General features: G+C 39.7%; 1 protein-coding gene across 1 annotated transcript; it reads right to left on the minus strand.

Moving 5' to 3' along the window:
* Positions 1-12,109: 12,109 nt before the first annotated feature.
* LOC147892237 (plant/protein) lies at positions 12,110-14,333 on the minus strand. The gene is made up of 4 exons (XM_087388458.1): positions 13,807-14,333; positions 13,450-13,689; positions 13,143-13,302; positions 12,110-12,472 (listed from the first exon to the last, which is right to left on the minus strand). Exons 1-4 carry the CDS (start codon positions 14,080-14,082, stop codon positions 12,294-12,296), a joined length of 855 nt encoding a protein of 284 aa, XP_087244584.1. The 5' UTR covers positions 14,083-14,333; the 3' UTR covers positions 12,110-12,293.
* Between the last annotated feature and the right edge of the window lie 8,055 nt (positions 14,334-22,388).

Raw genomic sequence — 22,388 nt, forward strand, 5'->3', positions numbered from 1 at the left:
GTGGACATGTTGTATTCGAACCTCTTTGATGCATCTTGTGCCTTCCTTTTTTACTATGAAATCTTTCACTCTACCCTTCTAAGAAGCCAAAAAAGTGTTAGTTAATTGCTGCTTTCTCTACTTGTTGGGTTGCATTAGAACCCAATCTCCTTTCGCCACTGCCATCCTTTTCTAGCTACCGTCCACATTCACAGTATTGGAAACTTCTATACATGAGATTAGTGAGGTAAGTCTTCACGGCAAAGAGATACTTTGTACATCCACATCTTTGCTAGGTAGAGTGCCAAACCGCTTCCCAGTAGGTGCCTCTACATGAGCTTTGGGTAACCGAATATGAACTGGTGTACCATAGGCCTCTACATGAGCTTCGGGTAACCGAATATGAGCTGTAGGTGCCTCTACATACGAGGAGAAGAATTGAGGAGGCGCTGATATCGAGGAGCAGGCGCTGTCTATCAGCAGGATTGAGATGAGTGGAATCCGAGAGGACCGTACGTACCACCTTAATCGCTTTAGACATGGTTGCAATGGCTACCTTATCGGAGAAGAATTTGAGGATACCCAAAGCACCTAGAATTGATATGGGATTCATAGATTTATCCTACTATAGGAATAAGTTTTCTCACGGGAAGTCTTCGCGTTTCGGATATTCAATCAATATTAGATTAGTTGGAGCTAGGTGTTCCCCCGAAGGTCAAGTTTGAAGTGGGTCAGCCTTTAGGCTCCCTCTCTTCTTGGCCTTCGTTTGCCTTGCTTCACCACCTTACAATTCAGCGGTGTGCTGAAGAGTGTGGTATTGAGGGTTGACACTTTCACAGCGTTGTAAGGAACCGCAAGATATTATAGCTATTCCCGGACTGGATGAATCGTCAGAAGAGGATCGTTTAATGGTAGCTCGAGCTCGGAAGATAGAACGTTTCTTATCACAACTCGGCAATGCAATTTCCCTGATGCAACCGTGGGAAACCGGGCTAATAAGAGCACAAGCAAGTGATACGACTTAAGGTGGTGAAACCAACTAAGCCGAGTCCTACCCTGAACACGTCCAGGTGTAACAAGGTACCCGTAGGGGACTTCTATGTATTTCTATACATCGAAAATGCTTGATAAGCGATATCACTAACCAAGAGGCCTTGTTGATGATTTCCCCGTGGCAAAACTTGATGACTTAAAGCTTACGATATGAGCCTATGCAGTGGCACGACCAAAGTTTTTGGTTGCCATCTAAAATCCTCACTCTAATACCTGCGAAGTCAAAGAAACACACACTAAAATGGATCACCACCTGGGAAGGTTTCAAAATGGAGCTCTGTTTTGATTTTGGGTCCACATCTCTTGATATGATAGGTGAACCATGAAAGAATAAAAAACAAATCTTCTCATTAATGCCACACGCTTGTAACAACATAAAGTACTATTTTCTTTTTCATATTTTTTTGTTTTTTTGTGAAATTTCTACGTTACGTTGGCCTTCTCCTCATTGGTTGAGAGACATTTTTCCAAAATCCTAAAAGGCCTCAAAATGAGCTCCCTTTTTTCCTAATGGGAGCCTCCTCCCGATATGGACTGCTTGTCTATCTTTCACGAGCTTCCATATTGGGGCAAGTTACAAATCAATCACCTCTTGGATCCCATGCATATCTTCAAGAATGTGAGGGCTTCTATTTGGCCACACTTGGTTGGTGACAAAGACACAAGGGGAGTGCGAGAAGACTTGCACAACATGGGTAGGATGCCTCACTCATGGCCCTAAGAGCCTGTGCATAGAACTCAAGAGCATGGTTCTACTACTCAGGAGGGTGGTTCAAGAACCCAAGAGCGTCCTCCTAGAATTGTTCTCCGGAAGGTAGCATGGATCCTTTCCAAGGTAGAGGAGGCAAGGATTAATGTGGATATTGCATCTTTTTGGACACCCATGGGACACATTTGTTGATTGAGGGGAGCATTTACAAAGGACAATAATCTTAGTGGCCTCAAGTCCCATGATTGGCACAAGGTCTTACAAGTATTCTACATGTTAGCTTGAAAGAAGAGCAAAACTAAGAGCCTGTGCATAGAACTCAAGAGCATGGTTCTATTACTCAAGAGGGTGGTTCAAGAACCCAAGAGCGTCCTCCTAGAATTGTTCTCCGGAAGGTAGCATGGATCCTTTCCAAGGTAGAGGAGGCAAGGATTAATGTGGATATTGCATCTTTTTGGACACCCATGGGACACATTTGTTGATTGAGGGGAGCATTTACAAAGGACAATAATCTTAGTGGCCTCAAGTCCCATGATTGGCACAAGGTCTTACAAGTATTCTACATGTTAGCTTGAAAGAAGAGCAAAACTAAGATTGTGATGCTTTTATGTAGCTTATATGATTGTGACACATTGTTATAACTCATTTGTTGCTTGGGTAGTTTATCCTCCCAATTACAATGAGAGGATGCTTATCACAAGATGTTAGAAAAGCTGTCCACAAGATCAGTGGCATTGTCAGTTATGTTTACTATCATATCACCTTCATTATATTTCATACAATTTTAAATGATCGGTAGAAAATATTGAATCTTACGGATGCATGTGGAATAGGTGGATCTCACAAAAATAGATATCTATATGGAGCATCAAGAGGGATAAGGTGGACTCCATTGAAGCTATCTGCTTGCTTAAGAAGCACTTTTCCTCAAGCATTATGACGACTCAGGTGCACTTGCTTGTACACTTAGTTGATGAGGTCGCCATTGTAAGAACCACCATTCATAGTCCTTAGATGTTTTTCCTTGAATGGTTTATGAAAAATTTGAAGGGATTTGTAAGGCAAAGAGCTAGAAGCAAAGCAAGCACGGTGGAGGGATGGCTTGTGCAAGAATTATTAGTAGAGATCACAGAGTTTCTTGCATCCATGGATCCCAATATGACACATGCTTGGAACATCAAGGACGGTGATCGTGTCATTACAGAGGTTCCCCAAGGTAAAGGGGTTGAAAGAAATATGAGCGAAGAGCAAAGACATAAATTCAATAAGTTTTTAATCCTCAATAGTCCCAAGATGCAAAGATGGGTGGAGAGATATGAAGAGGCCAAAGCAAAAAGAATAAGTGAGAGGATGAAATTTAGAGTCATGCACAAGCTTAGGGTGCCATATCCATCGGACCTTGCTCTTCTCCCCAAAGACATGTCCCATGATTGGCTACGAGAAGCTCTTTGTGAAGCCAAAGATTATGGAGAGGATGTAACCGATCAAGAGTAGGAGCTTGCAATTAGATGTATGCCACATGTAAGTTTTTTACATTTCTACTTAATTCGGATCTTAATGATTACAATCACTACAAAATGCATCCTCATTGTTTTAATCATGTTCTTTTGTAGTACAAAAAGTACAGTGCATTGTGGTCACATGGATGGAATTTTTGTGTGGAATGCATCGATTCAAGGAGAGTCACATATGATTGTGGAGTCATGGCTAACTTTGCACAAGATAGCCGAGAAAGTGCTTCTGATACCAATCTTTTCTCCTCACAGTTAGATTATTGTGGGACCATATGTGATATCTATGAAGTTGATTTTAGACGATTTAGTATTTTCAATATTGATGTCAAATGGTTTAGAACTATCTACAATGGTCCCAATGCTACAGTCAGGAGAAACAACAGTGGTTTCTTTGCCATTGACTCCACCAGACCCTCGACTGATGAAAGTGATATTTTTGCTCTTCTAGAGCACTATGAATAGGTACATACTAATGAATTGAATAAAAGCTAATATCTTCTTTTTCAAACAAATGTTGGTAGATGTTCATATATATATATATATATATATATATAAACTTAAGCATAAATATAATTAGTAGCAACCTAAGTTGTATCTTCAACGTAGGTGGTCTTTTATCTGGATTGTTTGGATCCAAGAGGGTGGTACGTGGTCCAAGTTGCTCCTCAAAGCAAACATTTTTTTGAAGATCAGAATGTCGATATAGAGATGTTGTGACAAAGGATCCAAATAGTGATGCCGATGGATCTAGGGAAGAGGATGAAGATGACGATATGGGCCATGAAGAAGGTGACAATAATGACACTGTAATGGAGGAAGGTGGAGATCATGACTTTGGGGAAGAAGAGGTAGAACTAGAGGCCCCAGTGAGCTAGAGGATCAAGTCTTAGGTAGACATACAATAGGGGGGATGATGATGTAGGTAATCAATTATATGTAAACCTTGAGATAGACATATTTGGCACACAAGACTTTGAATCCGTGGATGTAAATGCTACTGATTCATTGTTTTGACATCGACGAGACTTCCTATGTGTATATTGGCCCTCACATTTTTATAGTGACATTTTGTACATTAATTTGTATGTTAATTTCACTATCAATATATGAGTATTTTGATCTCAATTTTGGTGTACATACTCTTATATTTTTTATATTTCAAATGATCAAACTTGTAGTCTAAAATTATTTTGGGACCCTTGAAAATGATGTTCTGTAAAAACATTGGTATGGAAAATTGTACCTAGAAGTCGATGCAAGCATCAGTGGAAGGGCTGGTAGTAGTCAGTATGCATGTTGGTAAAGGGGTTGGTATATACCAACCTCCATATCTACATACATATTGATTGAGATTTTGACATCTACACTGACACTTTCCACGCCCTCCAACCGTATTGACTATCTTTGTGCTTGCACTCGCAAAGCATCGATAGATAGTGTTGGAAACAGAATCATGTCTTGTAGTGACCATTGTCACTCTTCTTGCTAAGCTCATTTTTGTTCTTCTTGCTAAGCTCATTTATAATACATTATTATTGTCATTCTTCTTATATTACATCCACATTTGAGATTTCTTTTATTGGGTGCCAAAAATAAAGGATTGGATGGGGATGAGATCACTACAGGAAGAAAAAGACGTCAAAGATTGGCTTAAGGTTTCTTTGAATGACACATAGACCAAACATTAAGAAAACATGGAAAGGACACCTGAATCAAACATTGGGCATCCTAGAAGATTTTCATTACCAAATAATCATGTCCCTACTAGCTAGTGCAATCTCCTGGGGAAAAGCAGATTCACAAAAAATCTTGGACAATTATATGCATTCTTGGTGGAAGCAAAGTCATATGCATGGGCAAAAGTGGTGCAAGAAAAAATGTGGGAAGGCTATCACCTTGGGTAAGGCAATGGAGAACATTATAGCCCCAATGTTATTTGGAAAGTGGGCTTATAGTGGGGGTCAGACAATGCAATTTATGTGGTTTTTTCCTAATGATGTGACTCATACATGGCATCTAAACAAGAACATTGTGAATCCACCCACAATGCCACTACAACCATGACCAGTTGACAATGGAACTAGCATGACCTAAGAGGAAGTGGTTGCATTGAACAAAGGAGGGTACATGTTGTAGGCCAATAATGTGGTGGCAGATAGTGCTCCTGACATAGGTGAGGTTGCAATAAGGCAAAAAAGAAGACAAAGAAGAACAATTTCTACTACAACAAATGATAGGATCACAAAAGCAATTGATTTGAAATTGGTGGTTGTATGGGAGCAATTCATCAATGAGAATAGGAAGGTTGTCTTTCAAATTGAAAGCCATGCACAACTCTTTCTGGTAGTACATACAATGTGACTATAACTAGTACTCCGCAATGCACTTGTGCAGAATTTGTCCAAAGGTTTGAGAATGGGAAGTTCATGGCTTGCAAGCACATGTACTTTGTTTACATAGTGATCTTGGGTCTTGACATAAACCATGACATGTGTATCCATCAACCACAACTCTCTCTGATAGAACTCTTCTATATTTTGTCTCGTTCTAGAAACCATAAGGTTTTTGATCTATTGTGGTGGAAAGTTGTTGAATTAGCTTTGGGGTTGGAGATAGTTTGATTCGTTTTTCTATTATTGAGAAACATTTTGTTAACAAGATAGAAAATGTTGCAAATCTAAAACTTTGGCTAATTTGGCATTACATTTGTGGTAGCTCTTGGCCCTAAAAGTATTAAATTGTTGTTCATGCTGTGAGTCTCCTTTTAAATCAGTTTGGACATTAACTAATTTTTTGTTATAGGAGAGCATGGTTTTATGAACTCTTTATAATTTGTATTTATAAGCGTATTTCTTTTGACATGTCTTGATGTGGGTTGGAAATAATTAATGTAGGAGTCACAACAAACACTTGTGAAATCCTAGTATTTGTTGAGCTAATGAGGGACTAAGGGTAGTTTATTTTTTGGGTTCATGTATAGCTAGCCACTAGCTATATATTTATAGGGTTGAAAACTTGCAAAACTCATAGAAAAAAACACGCAAAGTGCCAAGGCCCAAAGTGGCACCATTGGGAGGTGGGCATGTGAGGTCATATAAAAGTAGAATGAGAAGGCTGGGCTCAATGAACTCTCTCCCTATTGAAGTACAATGGAGAGACAACTAAGAATTCATTATGAAATCTATCTGCAAACCTCTATAGACCAATCCGCCTACTAGAAATCTATGGCATACCCAAAAAAATTTAGAATCCCTACAAGGAGGACATGCTTTGCAATTGGATGTATGGCGTGGAGTCAATGAAGATGGTGAATATTCATTTCCTTATTGTTTTTTATATTCCTTTAAGGTACTTGACAAGCGCAAGATGTAGGTTTCTTTTGGGGCAGGACATCATGGAGGCTCGAAGAAGTATAGAGCATTGAGACGAGGATGAAGAGGACCCTGAGAAAAAGGAGGAGTTACTAAGAGCTTACAAGATGATAGAGAGTAGCAAGCAATTGGTGAGAGAAGAGTGTATGCTATGGTCTACAATAGTGCAACAGAATGGCCTAAAGATCTATTGAATGCTTGTTTCAGAGAGGTTGATAAGATAGTCGAGAGTTTGGAATTTTTATAATCTCACAAAATGTCATTTTATTTTAGTTTTAATAAAAATATTATAGGCTTTTTGTGGACTTGTGGACTTCTCAAGCTACCATCGTCCATGATCTGTGCTGCTCTACTCACTTTATAATACCTAATTTTGTGTCGATCTTCTTACTACGAAGAGCAAACAGCAAGCAAACAACACCATGCTACTAATGGGTGGCTTCATGGTGTTGTCTCATTGTGCATTGTAAATGTCTTTGTGTTTAGGGTTTGGGATTTGAAGATTTGATTATTTCTTATCACCATCGCGTAGGCCTTTGGGTGGTAATGCCTATTGCAGTGCTCTTGACTAGGTTTATTTGCTCAAGAGCACACCAATTGGCATACCACTCACCGTCATATGCAATAGAAGCCTATGCGATGACGTGATGAAGAAGCATATGCAAAGTGATATTTTTTGCTTTTTGTAACATTCTATTTGGCTCACTTTCGAGATTAGTTTTAATATAGAGAGAGAGAGAGAGAGAGAGAGAGAGAGAGAGAGAGAGAGAATAATTTTACATTGTGATTAGCAAATTTTGGTGCTTGAAACCTCTTCATGCATGCGTGTTGTGCCATGCTACCAATGGGTGGCAGCATGGTGTTGTCTCATCATGCATTTTAAATGTCTTATGTTTAGGGTTTGGGCTTTGAAGATTTGATCCTTTTGCATTGCCATCGGATAGGCCTCTTGGTGGTAATGCCAAGTGAGGTACTCTTGATCATGTTCATTTTCTCAAGAGCAAGCCAACTGGCATACCACTCACCATCATATGCAATAGAAGCCTATGCAATGGCATGACGAAAGAAGCATATGCAAAGTATTTCTTGCCTTTGGTAGCATTCTTTTTTACTCAATTTTGAGATTAGTTTTAATTAAGAGAGAGAAAGAGAGAGCGAGAGAGAGAGAGAGAGAGATTATTATGTAAGTGCATATAAGCATCCATGATTGGGTTAGTTCTTTAATTTTTATGGCAATTTTTATGGAAAATCCTTTATTCTTTAATCTTAAATTTAAATTTTAATGGCAAATAGAAAATGCTTTTTCATTTAGGTTTTAGCATTTTAATGCAAAATTGCCATCTGCATATTGTTTTAGGATTGCTAGTTTGCATATTGTTTTAGAAAATGCTTTTTCATTTAGGTTTTAGCATTTTAATGCGAGAATGCACATGTAAGGATTTCCTTTAGCCCATAAACTTTAATTGCAAATGCAGTTCTACAAATTACTTAATTCTATAAATTGATTATATTATTTTGCATTATCTATAAATTTCAATTGCTAATTCCTTGCAATTTGGGGTTGTATTTTCATTCATAATTACAACCATATAACTTGAAAGAACTAATTTTTCCTATCAAAGGAAAAGAAAGATGCAAAATAGAAAAGATTAATACTGCAAGGGCCACAGTTCCAAAGGATATTTTCACAAAAAGACAATGTTTCTTCATTCAAAAAGTACAAGAAAAAGTTAAAGAGGACACAATTCCAAAGGCTACTTTGAAAAAAAGACAACGTTCCTCCGCTCAAAAACTTCAGGTAAAGAGAAAGAGGAGGACAGAGAAAATATAGAGGAAGAAGAGTCATATCAAGAGGTTGAGTAAGATCAAGATGAGCTCATGTCAATAAAGAATCTCAATCTGCGTCTTAATGAGATGATCACAGAAGATGATGTTATATATATATGATAATATTCTTGCACACTCTTGGAATTATCATCCTCAAAACTCTCTATTGAAAATTTGGTATTAGATTTGGGAGACATTGAGTATCTTTTCTTATTTGTGTAACTGTACTCAAGGTGGTGACTATCATCCTCACATATATTTGAAGGCATTGACTTTGGCATTTTCCTTCGTGCAGTCTTGTCATCTCCATCATTAAAACATACTTTAGATGCAACACCCATTTCCTTTGCAACATTACTTGTTAGATCAACAACTGTTTTAGAACTAATGTCAATTCGAGATTTTAAAGATCTTTTTTTAAAGGTCTCTAGACTCAGTCCACTCTTGATGAACTGGCCCTTCAAAAAAGATATGTATGTAGAACTTTATAGAATTGCATTTGAAAGGTCACTGACAGAGCTATTGTAGAGACCGACATATTTGATGGTGGCTCAATCCAACCCTCCAATTACCACGCTTGTTTGAGGTATCAAGTACTTCTCATTATCTAACATACACTGCATTGTAGAGATATTGTAATGGAAAAGTTACATTATTAACATGGTAAAAACCAATTCAAGAGAAATACATAACCAACTTCTATAATGTATTGGCCCCAATGGGAAATCTAAGCATGCCACCATGCAAACCATGTTACAAGCTGTGGCAAGTCTGAATCACTTGCATGGCTTGAATTCCACCATGCCCTTAGGCTTCTCATTTTGACTTCTGCAGCTTGCTCTATAGAGACCCCTTCTAGCATCTACATCAGATTTTCAATCCCTCTTGGCTACCAACTTTTATACATGCCTTTGCATGGAATTGAAGACTTTGCTCCCAATGGAAAAGGCAAGATTGCTCTTTCCCTTCCATTATATTGTTAGGGCCACCATTGAAAATGGCATGTATAGCTCTCCAATTGGCTTGGGCCTCATCTATCATGAACCCTTTGAATTCAACATGGCAACCCTGATGAAACCATTACTTTTTTGAGAGTATCCCAAAATAGAATTTTTGCATCAGTATCTTCCACCTTGAATTCACAAGTTCCAATTGTTTGCAACTCTTGGATAAAAGGATTATACACATGACAAGCCATTGTGATCCAATCTTTCATTTTCTTTACAAAATCAAACAACACCCAACAATGATCCAGTTCTCCCCCAGGTCTCATTTTATTAAGCAAGTGAACCCCTAAACCAAAACCTTGGTAGACATTTTAAATAAATGACATGTACTGAATGAAGTATGTTGTAGGAAACACAACACTTTTGAAATAATTATATCTACAATGTCTTTTCAAGTATATAACTCAATCTAGCCCAATTGACATAGGTCGAGAGTCATGTCCACCCTCCTTAATCCATCTTTATAATCACTGTCAATAACATAATTTAATAAACCACCAATGCAATGACAAATAGGATGGCAATTACCTTCTTTTGTCGAGAAAAGGTTCACATTGTTTTAGCAAATCTTGTAGCTCCACATTTAACATCTTAATCCCATTTTGTATGTTTTTAAACAAAAAAGTTTATTCTTTTTTTATAACCACAAGTTGCATTCATACAATGGAGGTGCCCTCCACATTCCATTCTATGAACCACACTAAGATATACTATATTTGTTGTAATAGGATCAATCCAAACATGACCATCAAATTTTAACTATGTACTTTTTCTACGATGTTTCACTGAAGTAGTTGGTAACTCAAAGGAAACATCACCATCATAAGTAGAAGGCAACTCATCCATGGTGACATGCATTTCCAATTTCTCATAGGCCTCACACAATCTCTTCTTTGCAAGTAGTTGCATAATAATGTCAATGATACTATGTTGTTTGTCATTCTCAATGTTACTTGTTGAATTAAGTTTCGTTGCCTCATCATTTCTCTTGAAAACAAAGGAGAATCTTTTTGTTTTCGTGCAGTAGAGTCTTGTGAATTTCGTTGTCATCAGGCTTGAATTTCTCTCCCCTCCTCACGTCCTCTTCTTCTCCCTTCTCTCCTTAAAGGTATGTCCTCTCTCTCTCTCTCTCCCCTCCCCCGCCCTCCTCTTGCCCTTTGCTCCTCTCTTTTTCATGCACACCCCCAAACTCACACACACCACACTTGCACACCCATAAAAAGGGGTGAGCATATCACTAACCAGAACAAAGATAGGATATCCCCAATGGCACTTGAACCCTCTGAGCTTCTCAGGTTGGTAAACGTCCTATACATCTTAGCTAACATTGTTGTTAAGAAATTCCCATTTCTAATGCAAGTATTAACAAGAACTTTCAAAGCCCTTTTCTTACAAGTATTTGATTCTATATTAAAAAGTGTACTCTTTTTTTGAAAGCAATGTAAATTCTTCTTTTCAAGTGCTTTGCTATGTTGTTAATTCTCTAGTATATTTCATTTTTTTTATAGACATTCATACAAGATTAATCCTCTTCATCATATCAATTCCACTAATTTCTATTATGCACCTATTAATATTATTGAGAGAGAGAGAGAGAGAGAGAGAGATGTTTTGGATGGACTTAAACATTTGTTAGAGCTATCTCACACTAATATAGAGTACCTTTTGCGCGGACTTGGGACACTTTTAGTGTGATCATTCTCCCTCCTCTCCTACCTCCTCCCAACCCTACTCTGCTCCATACAATTCTTGCCAACAAATTACTACTTTGTTTTATATCTTTGACATGCTTTCTTGGAAGTATATTTACTACTTCATCATCCAAGTTTACGGGGTTGAATATTTTGGCATTCCTAATACACTCTAAAGTATTTTAACGAGCTTACTAAACTTGTACACAGTGCACGAGAGTATATCCAATCTTACAAATTGTTAAAATTTTAATAAACCAAGAGAAAGAACAAGAAAATAAGCAAACCTATGAGTAAATAAGATAGATAATAAATCATTCATAAGGCCTGTCCGAGATTCAAATGGCGAAAGAGGGTGGAGATGATGAATTGAAAGTGATGAGGAAGAGAGAGAGAGAGAGAGAGAGAGAGAGAGAGAGAGAGATCTAAAAATGTGGAGTATATCTAGAGAAAAAACCAGCATGTGGATCAATAAAAAATCGAGAATTTTTTAAAATAAAAAATGGTTATTTTTGCTTCTGGTTGAATCGCCTTCACCTAGGCCTACCTATGGCAGGCCAAAAAACATAATTTAGAAATAACTTATTCACTTGTTGTATTTCTGTAACTAAAATTGGTAGTTACTTACTAGTAACTCGAAAACGAAGAAAGATCAGGACATTGGGTTTTCAAATTTGCATATTATTGTGTGAGGGCATATCTTCTATGAGGCATTCAGACGACGTATTTTATATTATTTGAGTTTGCATATCATGTGTTAGGCATTCAGAGGAAGAGGTACTTTTGTGTTGATATGGCAATCACAGTGATCTTCAAAAGAATTGCCGGACTTACGGGGACGGTACATTGCGCTTACGACATGTCCTTCGGTTCTAAAAGGAACTAAAAAGAAAGTCTCCGATAAGGCTCCGATAAGGAGTCCACTTGAAACAAACCCATATGCTTACATTGTACAGAATTGAATGCACAAGAAAGGTATCGCTGCCTTGCATTTCCCTAAAGCCTCACAGAGTTTACAATCGAAGTCACTGGGGCCTGTAGGTCTGTCAAAATGTTCAATATAACTCGCAAAACTCACCTTTAGAAATTACAAACCGTTAGCAGCTGCCAGGGGTTTTGAGAAACAGAATTTTTCGACAAGATCATGGCCATGTGGTAAATTGAAATACTTTTAATACGATCTCCAAGCCTGTAGGAACTTGCCAAAGGAAAAGGAATACATTCACAGCGTTCAATCCTATATGCAGACTTCGTGCTGTCTCATCGCCTTTCTGCATCGCTGGGACAAGGGCAGCAGCCAAGGCCCACAGAACCGTTATAGCTGCACATACAATTCAATTCCCTCACCATTGAATCCCACAGATTGCCTTTTAAGCAAAAACTGCAGCGACATGGAAACTGAGAAAACAAAATTATCAAAAGCCTAAGTGCTATCCACATCGAGCAGACACAGAAGACACGATCCATTTCCGAAAGTCAGTAAACAACAGAATGATCCTTCAACCAAATCACCCTCATAAATTGGGCTTCAAGTATGTTCAGCCCTTTATATATTGAATATTGGCACCCCAGCACTAGATAACAACATTCATGCATGCAGCCGGGGAAAATGAACATATGAACTACAAATGTCTACACGGAAGAGTTGTAAGACTGCAGCAAATTCAGTGATGAACTTAAGATGGACGCAAGCCCTTTTCATTTAGTGCTCGCTAATGGCAGTAATAATATTCTGCTTCAGCCCAAATTAAAATCCCATTTTTTCACATCCCAGGTGATTTATCGCCAATGCCACTCACTTCTAGCCACGTGTAATAATAGCCAGCACAGTAGTAACACTTTCGCAGGATGTGAGAATGTGTAGATGCGAACGAGGCATGCATTCGTTCCCATCTACCTTGGTGAATAGGAGTGGAACGAAACAAATCCACAGGCAGAACAAATTATCCTCCTTGATAATTCCAAACGGTGTGAGTGAATTGAACGCATACCTGCACCAGCGAAAAGGTGGGGACCCGGAAAAAGCTTTCCAGTTCTGAACCATGTGTTGAGGCAGCCGCCTACAGCTTCAAAAACACCAAAAGCAAGCAGAATGGACCCTGCATTCCAATGTTTATCCCTGTAACCTCCTTTTACAAGGCTCTTCCTGGCCTGTTTCACGAAAATGATAACGATCTGAGGTGCATTGGAAGAATGTGAATCGATTTTAAAATACAATATAGTATTCAAGTGAGAGAGGAATTTGAGAACTAGCACATCAAGGGTAATGCTGTTCGAGAAGTACGGTAAGCAAAATACCTCTGTCAACTCCTTGATTTTGGGTTCAAGGGGAGACGGCGGTGAGCCTTCTTCCGCAGGTTTGATGTCCTTCTTGAGCACGTTGATCTCGTCTTGAATGGTCCGCACCCTCCTCCATTGCCATCCCAAGTAGCCAGTCCAAAGCGTGTACATGAGGAGACCTGCCATGACAATAGGATGTACCAAAGCGGCGCTTCGCCCCTCCAATATGCCGAATTGACCCTCGATAGCCCATGAATCCTGAAAAGCGGAGAAAAAGACGAGGAGAGAATGAGTGAATGAGATGTGAAGAATGACCACATTGAGCAAGACTGAGAGGGAGGTCAAAAAAGAAAGTAACGGAGGGGAGAGGAGTACCGGGGGGTTGAGGAGGAGGGGTGACAGAGCAAGAGCGATTGCGAGAGAAGGGTTGAAGGCGGAGGAAGATGTAGGGGCGAGATGAGGATGGAGGAGGAGGAGGGGAGAGTGGAGGAGGGGGTGGGAAGGAGGAAGGAGAGGGGAGGGGGAGGAGGGAGGAGGGGGGGAGGAGGAAGAGGCACGAGGTGGGGGGAAATGGCGGAGGACAGGGGGATCAGGGGCGATGGGAAGGAGGCGGAGGTGATGAGGGGAGGAGAGCAACAAACAAGAAGACATGGCTACTGCAGCTTCACCTCGCTCACTCTCACTGGAACTCTTTCAACAACTACCAGTAATACTACATCATAACCCACCAGCTCTCCTTTTTCTGTCTACTTACTACGTGCTGTGACGTAAAAAAGGCTCTCTAGTATCTACTACTACAACCTCTCACTCTCGCTCTTCCTCTTCTCTGCACTCTCCTCCTCGTCCTCCTCCTCCTCCTTATCAGCGAGCGCCCTCGAGGTTCTCCCTCCATCCCGCCTCTTCTTGCTTGGTTGTGCCCTTCCAAAGCAGCCTTGTCTCATGCCCGCCTCTGCTGTTGCTCCCACGCGGCCTACAGAGGATCGCTCCACACCACGTTGCGCCTATGGCGGCCAATGGCTCACGGGCGTGTGGCAAGCCCTTCCTTATCATCCTCGTTTACGCCCTTATGTTACACAGAGGAAAACAGATGTTTCGCACCCGTCCGAAATCCATCCAAAAAACATCAGGTATTTGTCGCCTTGAGCTCCAACCTTCACTTTCCTAGCTCATTTCCTACCCTTCAAGCGTTGTAAGAAATGTAAGGTTCTCTTTTTTAAAAACTAGTAGGGCATGACAACATTTCCACATAACATGTTTTTTTTTTGTGGGGGGGGGTAAGCTTTAGTAAAAGGGTGCTTGTATTTTGATTCAAGAAAATGTGAACTTATGATTGGTCTATGGAGAGAATACATGCAGCATGCTCAGCGTATTGTTGTGCATGGCCTCTTGGCTCACCCTCTTAATGTTTTTTTGTTGGAGAGAAGTGCATGCATGGGTTTGGGGGCTGATCGCAAATCTTCGGCGTCTTCTATTGGAGCGAAATGCATTCATGGCTATGGCGGGCCTGATCACACACTTTCAGCATTCTTTTGGAGCAAAATGCAATGGTGGGTTTGGTGGTTGCTAATTGCTTATTTTCTTCGTTGATGTCTTTGGTTTGTTCTATTTTCTTTTGTGCGGGTTTTCTTCTTTAAGGTACTATTCTCCTCTTCTTTCCTCCGTTCTAACTCTAACGCCATTCAAGTCTCCTCACTTCTCTAACAGGAGCTAAGCTAGTTTCCTCCGATGTTCTATTCTGAAAGCTTCAGATCCACTCCTCTACTTAGAACATGGTAGAAGTAGCGTGTGAACCTCCCTGGTCCATTGGCAGAATTTGAAGGAACTGCAACAAGTTACCGCCATTAAAGTATGGCGTGATGCTCCACATTTGGCTCTTCTCGAGTTGCTGCAATCAAACGTACAAGGACTGGGTGTACGATCTGCATGAGTTGTTCTCTCCTTGCTTCTCGTGTACGCATCCCAATATTACTCTTGTACTTCTTTTCACCATATTCCACGTGATATGGCGACCTTGCAGCTCCAACCAACCGCACTTTAAACACAGTGCCATAGGTGCCTGAGCCGATTTTCTCACCAATTTGTATCTCCCTCTCTGTGACATATGCCAAGTGTGACACATTGCCTATGTTACTAGCCACGTGTTATCCCCTTTGAACCTCATCACCTCTCAATGGCTAAGAGGATGTAGAGGCTAGCTACTCTTCACCTGCGGCCAATAACATAGCTTGTCCATAAGCAGTTGCAACCTTCTTGTCCCAACTCTTAGCCAGTCTGACACGACGATCTGATGCAAGGACCCTACTCTTGTGCTTGGCCCACACACCCGTCCATTGTGTTAACTTGAATACATCATACTCTTGTGCAAGAGTAGGATCTACTCTAGATTCCCAATAAAGCTGTCAACCCAAAGCATGGCATTTATCTCCCATTCCACCCAGCTAGCAAGGTCATCATGACCTTCAGACTACAAACTGCTCTTAGCATCATGAAGAATCCTCCTCTTCATATTGTTGACTCTCTCTCTAGACATGGTTTATTTCATCTCACTCTCCTCCATGTTGCACACCTTAACAAAAAAGGCATCCCAAATGCTTCTCATCACTCTCTTGTGCTCGCTCTTGCTTAGATCTTCCCCTACTTCTCACTTAGTGATGGAGGCCATGCTTGAGAGCATACCTTACTATGTGTGTAGAAAGCTTGATCACTTAACACGAGTAAAGAGCTGCATTTGCCACACAATTGTGAGCAAGCAGGCATGTGGCACTAACTCCCACCCTATGCATTCTTTATTTTTCTAAATACATGAAATGCAAATGAATTATCATGCATCGATGTAGAAGTTTAAAGATTTCCTAAAAGCTAATAACTTTCAATGCACAAAAGATCCTTTCAATGCATGCATGCAACAAATGCTAAGTAAATTCTTTTAAAAAATGACAAAACAATCCCCCCTTTATGTGGAGATCCGAGGGAACCTGCATCTAGGTCAAGGTTCCAACTAGCCCCCCATCCTATTTAGAATGCGGGACCAGGAACGACTTCTTAGACGAGGCCCCTCGGCCAAGACTTGGAGAGAGGAGGGTTTTTATCTCTTCTCAATCCACTATTGGCAAAAATGAGCTCTACGGTTGGCATATATATTGGGCCAGTAGTATTACTAGTGGTAATTTATATATTAGTTCTAATACCACTGAAAATAATGCTATTGGTGGTAGTACTAACAATACCGCCAGTAGTATTGTATTAAACTCTCAATAGTAGTGTTATTAATACCATCGTAGTGTTGATACTACCATCAGTATATATTTGGTTTCCGAGTCAAGGCCACCTGATAGTGCAAAGGCATGATTGTGCTCGTGATTATGTGAAACACATCATCACAACACGTAATCACAAGAACATTCATGTGATTAGGTGAATATGCAATCCCAAAAATCTCCCCAACCTCGCAAATTGCATTCAATTGCACATTCCTTCTCAAACTTTTTGTTGCATATTTTGTAGCTAGCTACAATTTCTCTCTCTTGTTTGTACTCTTACTTGCCCGACAAAATGATGCAAATTTAAACGTGGCTGTGGCTCATCCTTCCTCTTCTTCTATCTTTTGTATTTCTTTAGTATGCAATGGTTGTGTTGCTACTTCATTTTTCTGTTCGAATCCAACATCTTCTTCTGTTTCTATATGAAAGAGTTTGCACATAGACCCTTGATGTGGGGCTCCTTGTCTAGGCTGCTTCTGAGCTAAACTAGGAGCTCTCTCATCCTGCTTGTGTCCTCTTTGTTTTTGAACCAAACTAGCATCCATCTTATCCTTCTTGTTCCCTCTTTGTTTTTGAACCAAACTAGCATCCCTCTCATCCTGCTTGTGCCCTCCCTGCTCTTGACCTCTTGATTGAATTCATGGTCTATCTTAAGTGTGTCTTAAAGTACTCAACCATAATCTTTTAACACAACCTACTTGCCTCTACACTTGAAAATGTACTCCATTCATCCTTGAGAGCCTGTAATGGAGTTTGTAGTTCTATAAAGTTTGATGGTGGAGGAGGTGGCATTGCAAACCTGTTTAGACCTCTTGATAAGAGAAAATGGTAGCCCCCAATATTAGGTTGTGAACACTTCATAAAAATATCTAAGTATGCACTCTTTGGTTCCATCGTAATTCCCACAACCATGCTAGAAGTTATATCTTTCTTAGAGAAGCTTACATTCCATGGCTCCTCATTTTGCTCCATATCTTTCCTCGACATCATAAGATGTAGCTTAGTTTTTCTTTGAATGAGAAACCAAACTTTTCTTCCCATGTGCATGTGAGTCCACTTCCCTTCAAAGTTATCAAGGGCATACTCTTTCCCATTGAAATGTAAGGTGGTGCTAGAGACAAAAGCTCTAATCTCTTGAGAGGGCTCCATAATAATTGAAAACCCTACATTAAAAATAATTCACAAGACTTTAGATACAATGCTTCAATAAAATAGCCAATCAAGCTTTAAAGTATAAACTAAAAGACAATACATTTTGCCCATCATACTGTAATGTGCCCAAGCTGAAAGACAATGCATTTTGCCCATCATACTGTAATGTGCTGAAGCTGAAAGACAATGCATTTTGCCCATCATACTATAATGTGCCCAAGTTGTAATGTGTCCACTGATACAATTGTGTGTGTGTCCATTTAACAAAATCTTTGAATGGATGATCAAAAATAGCCTCAAAGACTTTACAAGGCTCAACATATATATATAAATTGAAAAACAATAGGCAATAAGACTTTACAATGATGAGATGAAAAAAAAATGAAACTATGATGTGTCCATGATTAACAATTACATTGTGCCCACTGAAACTCTGACTCTAATCTGTCATCTATCATCTGAAACTTTGCTCATAGGGTTGTGTTATGAGTGTGAAATCACATGTGAACATAGGACTGACGTCGATTAGGAACTAATTGGGAATTTTTGAGCATGGCTTTGATTGGTTGTTTTGGAGTTCTCTCCTCTTTTGATAAACTAGTCTATGCTAATCTAAGCTATACCAACTGTCAAATCAAAGAAAAAGCAAGAAATAATTTCTTTTTCATATTCATTAAATTAATAGGTTATCTGTTGCAAGACAAGAGTTATAAACAAATTTTGATTCTTTTCATATATAATTAAAGTATATTTAATTTAGCAAAACATTTTAAACTAAATTAAATATACATTTATACTAAAATGAATTAAAAATTAAAAATATAAATACATTATTTAAGATATTTACATATAAATTCAAAAATACAAAGCAATTATATATTAAATTCATTAATTTTGATTTAAATTAAAAAAATATACAAGCTAATGAAATAAAGATTACATAAACACATAAATTATAAACTAAGGTAAAATAATTAAAGATAAAATTATAAACTAACATAAAATAATTAAATTATAAAAATAAATTAATTACTAAGCAAGAAATAATGCAAGGAGTAAAGCCTCAATGGTGAAATGATAAACATCCAGAAAATCCTTCATCTCTCTCTCTCTCTCTCTCTCTCTCTCTTATATATATATATATATATATATATAAGCATTTTATTAGGTTACCTCCAATACAAGAGTTATATACAAATTTTATTCATTTCATATATATTTAAAGTATATTTAATTTAGCAAAATATTTTAAAATAAATTAAATATATTTTCCCTTCCCTTAATCCCTAGCGGCCACTATGGAATAAGGGGAGGGGGATTACCCTTGCCCATAATGACGGCAGGCAGGGATCGACGGATGACGGGCCGGGAGCTACGGACGACGGAGAGCAATAGACGGACGAACGTGACGATAGGCAAATGGCAGTGGCGGGTTTGGAGCAATGGCAGTGATGGGGAGTAAGGGGAGGAGAGGAGGAGGGAGGAAAATCTCTACCTCTTAGGATCGACGACGATCAAGAGGGACATTGATTAAGGGAGGAGGAGACGTCAATCAAGAGGGAAGTAGATTAGGAGAGAAAAATGTCAATTAGGATGAGAAGAGGAGAGGAAAGTGAGAATCGGAATGAGAAGGATTCTAATTTCTAAAGAGTTTAGGATAAAATTTTCCCAGAAGATTTAAATTTGAAGTGCAAACAAAAAGTGTGGGAGGATTTGAATTTAAAGTACAAATAAAAGAGCCGATATTCTCCTAGACAAAAAAGCCGACATTATCCTAAACATTCTTCCATCCTATTTTCTTTCATTTGTTCCTCACTGAACATGCACGATATTCTCTTTCCCAAGATCTTTCTTACCAACAATAGTACACTAGTAAGATCTCTCTTTCCGACACTCTTTCTTTCTTTCTTTCTTGTATTTTGTAACAGTACGACATTCTTTTCCCTTCTACCTCACTCACCAATCCCAACTTCTTCCCACCTCCTCTCCCTCCTCCGCCCACTGTCGAATGTCCAAAATGCATCGTGCTCACGTCTGCCACCCGCTCACATCCACCTGCCCGTTCGCAACTACTAGTCCGCCCATCTGAATGTCCATCATGTGTCACCCGTTTGTCATTCGCAACTACTAGTCCATCATGCACCGCCCACCCATTTGTCCGTCATTACCACCGCTGCCATCTGTCATTTGCTCCAGACCCGCCACTTCTGTTTGTCCACCACCATTTGTTCTAGACCCACCATCGCCGTTCGTTTCGAACCCACCACTGCCGTTTGTTGCTCCAGAACCACTACCGTCATTCGCCTATCATCACTGTTCCTTTGTCCGTCGCTCCTCGCTCGTTGTCCATCGCTCCCCGTCTACCGTTAAGGGCATGAATAATCCCCCTCCCCTTATTCCCTGGTGGCCGCTAGGGAATAAGAGGAGGGGGAGGGAGAGTATTATCCCCCCTTTCATCACGTCCTCTCTGTTCCCCCTTCCATTGCATCCTCTCTATTCCCCCTTCCGGTGCGTCCTCTCCGTCCCCCCTTCTATCATGTCCTCTTTGTACCCCCTTCTGTTGCCCATCATCGCTGTTCCTCCATCCGTCGCTCCCCGCCCACTGTCCGTCGCTCCCCGTCTGCCGTTAAGGGCATGGGTAATCCCCCTCCCCTTATTCCCTAGTGGCTGCCAGGGAATAAGAGGAGGGGGAGGGGGAGTATTATCCCCCCTTTCGTCACGTCCTCTCTATTCCCCCTTCCGTCGTGTCCTCTCCATCCCCCCTTCCATCGTGTCCTCTCTGTTTCCTCTTCGCATCCTCTCCATTCCCCTTCTGCCCTCTTCTGTCGTCCTCTCCGTTCCTCTTCCCTTCGTAGTTCTGTCCGTATGTCTCTCTCTTCCCCTTTCCGTTGCCCTCCCTTCTTCCGTCGTCCTTCCTCCCACTACTCTTCTCTTCCTTCCCCTCCTCTCTTCCATTGCCTCTCTTCTCTTTTCCTACCATCCCTGCTTCTTTCATCGGCCATGTCCTCCCTCTCCTTCACAAAAAGATTATTTTCCCCTTTCTCTTCTCTCAATTTCTCTTTCTTAAATATTTAAGAAAAGGAAACATGAAACACACTATTCAAAGTTTTTGGACTTGTGTAAACTCCAATTTGAGAAATGGACTAAAAACAGTCCAAATTTTTTGAATATACTAGAGTAATGTTGTTTTTTGAACTAGATTTGACAACTCAAAACAAAAGATTTGGTGATTAAGTACTAAGAACATCAATGCATAACCAAATCTCGTACAAAGGTGGTCTACATAAACATCTTCATAACTTCTTATGAATTGAGCTACTATCACCTAAGAACATCAATAGATGACCAATTCTCTTAAAAAGGTGGTGTAAATAAACACCTTTATGTATAAGTGGTGTGCACATACCTTTATGACCATTTCTTTTAGAAAGCTGGTGTACATAAACCCCTTAGAAAGGTAGTGTACATAAATTCTTTTATGTGTAAGTGGTGTACATATACACCTCACTTGGTATTAAAAAACACCCTTAAAAATACATTGACATAAAGTACACCATTAAGTATAAAATGGATCTCATAAACAATCTTTATACATAATAATGAGAGTAAAGAAATCAAAAAAGTAGTTAAAATTTTATTAGATATTCACTTTACATAGAAGTTCAAAACTTGTGAAGTTCAAAACTTGTGATTACAAAGCCGTCAACCATCATGTTTCTCAATACCAATGTCCTAAATGCTAGGCCCTTGACTACTAGGGTCCTGAATAGGCTACTCTAGGACAGTACGAATGTCCTCAATGCACCCTTGACTATCAAGGTCCTGACTAATAGGCTACTCTAAGACTGGAGTCTCAGTAGCAAGGTCCTTAATAGTTTGCTCTTCAGTTCCAAGCACCTGACTAGTAGGCTACTCTGGAGTCTGTAAAGTCATGGTTGAAGAACCATCTATGCCTCCTGGTAACTCCTCCTAGTCATGCTTTGCTTCGTCCATACCTTCTTTGGGTAAGGCTTCCTTGCTTGATCCACTTGCATGTCCTTCACCCAAGATCAAGGGTGCCTTCCTCACTTTTAATTTCAAGGGAAGTGCTTCCACCTCTTTAGCCTTACCTTTTCCTACAAGTGCTGTACTACTACTTCTTGCTGCCACGGGCCTTCTCGTATGATGAGTGGAACCTCCTTGACTCTAGTTGACAATTGATCACCCTTATTCTTTGTGTGGATTTCTTCTTGGGGTAAGTCATTGGATTCAGAGCTTTCATCCTCATCATCACCTGAGCTAGAATCATCACCCTTAGACTCACTACCCTCGTCTTCAACATTTTCCTCACTACCCTCTTCTTTGACATTTTCCTCTTCAAAGAAAGTAGTGCAGCTATAATATGTGTCAAAGAACTCAATCTGATGGGGGGTATCAATGACATTTACATTTCTACCTTAGCGCAACAATTTCTCAATAGCAAAACCCATTCGATACAATGCTACTTCCCACCCATCATTCAGTAAATTCTTTGTCATCTTTAGTTACATCAGGATGCATCGGCTT

This window comes from Dipteris shenzhenensis, chromosome 17 (genome assembly GCF_047967505.1).
Source record: "Dipteris shenzhenensis isolate YYH24624 ecotype China chromosome 17, Dip_SZ_1.0, whole genome shotgun sequence".
Classification (NCBI taxonomy): domain Eukaryota; kingdom Viridiplantae; phylum Streptophyta; class Polypodiopsida; order Gleicheniales; family Dipteridaceae; genus Dipteris; species Dipteris shenzhenensis.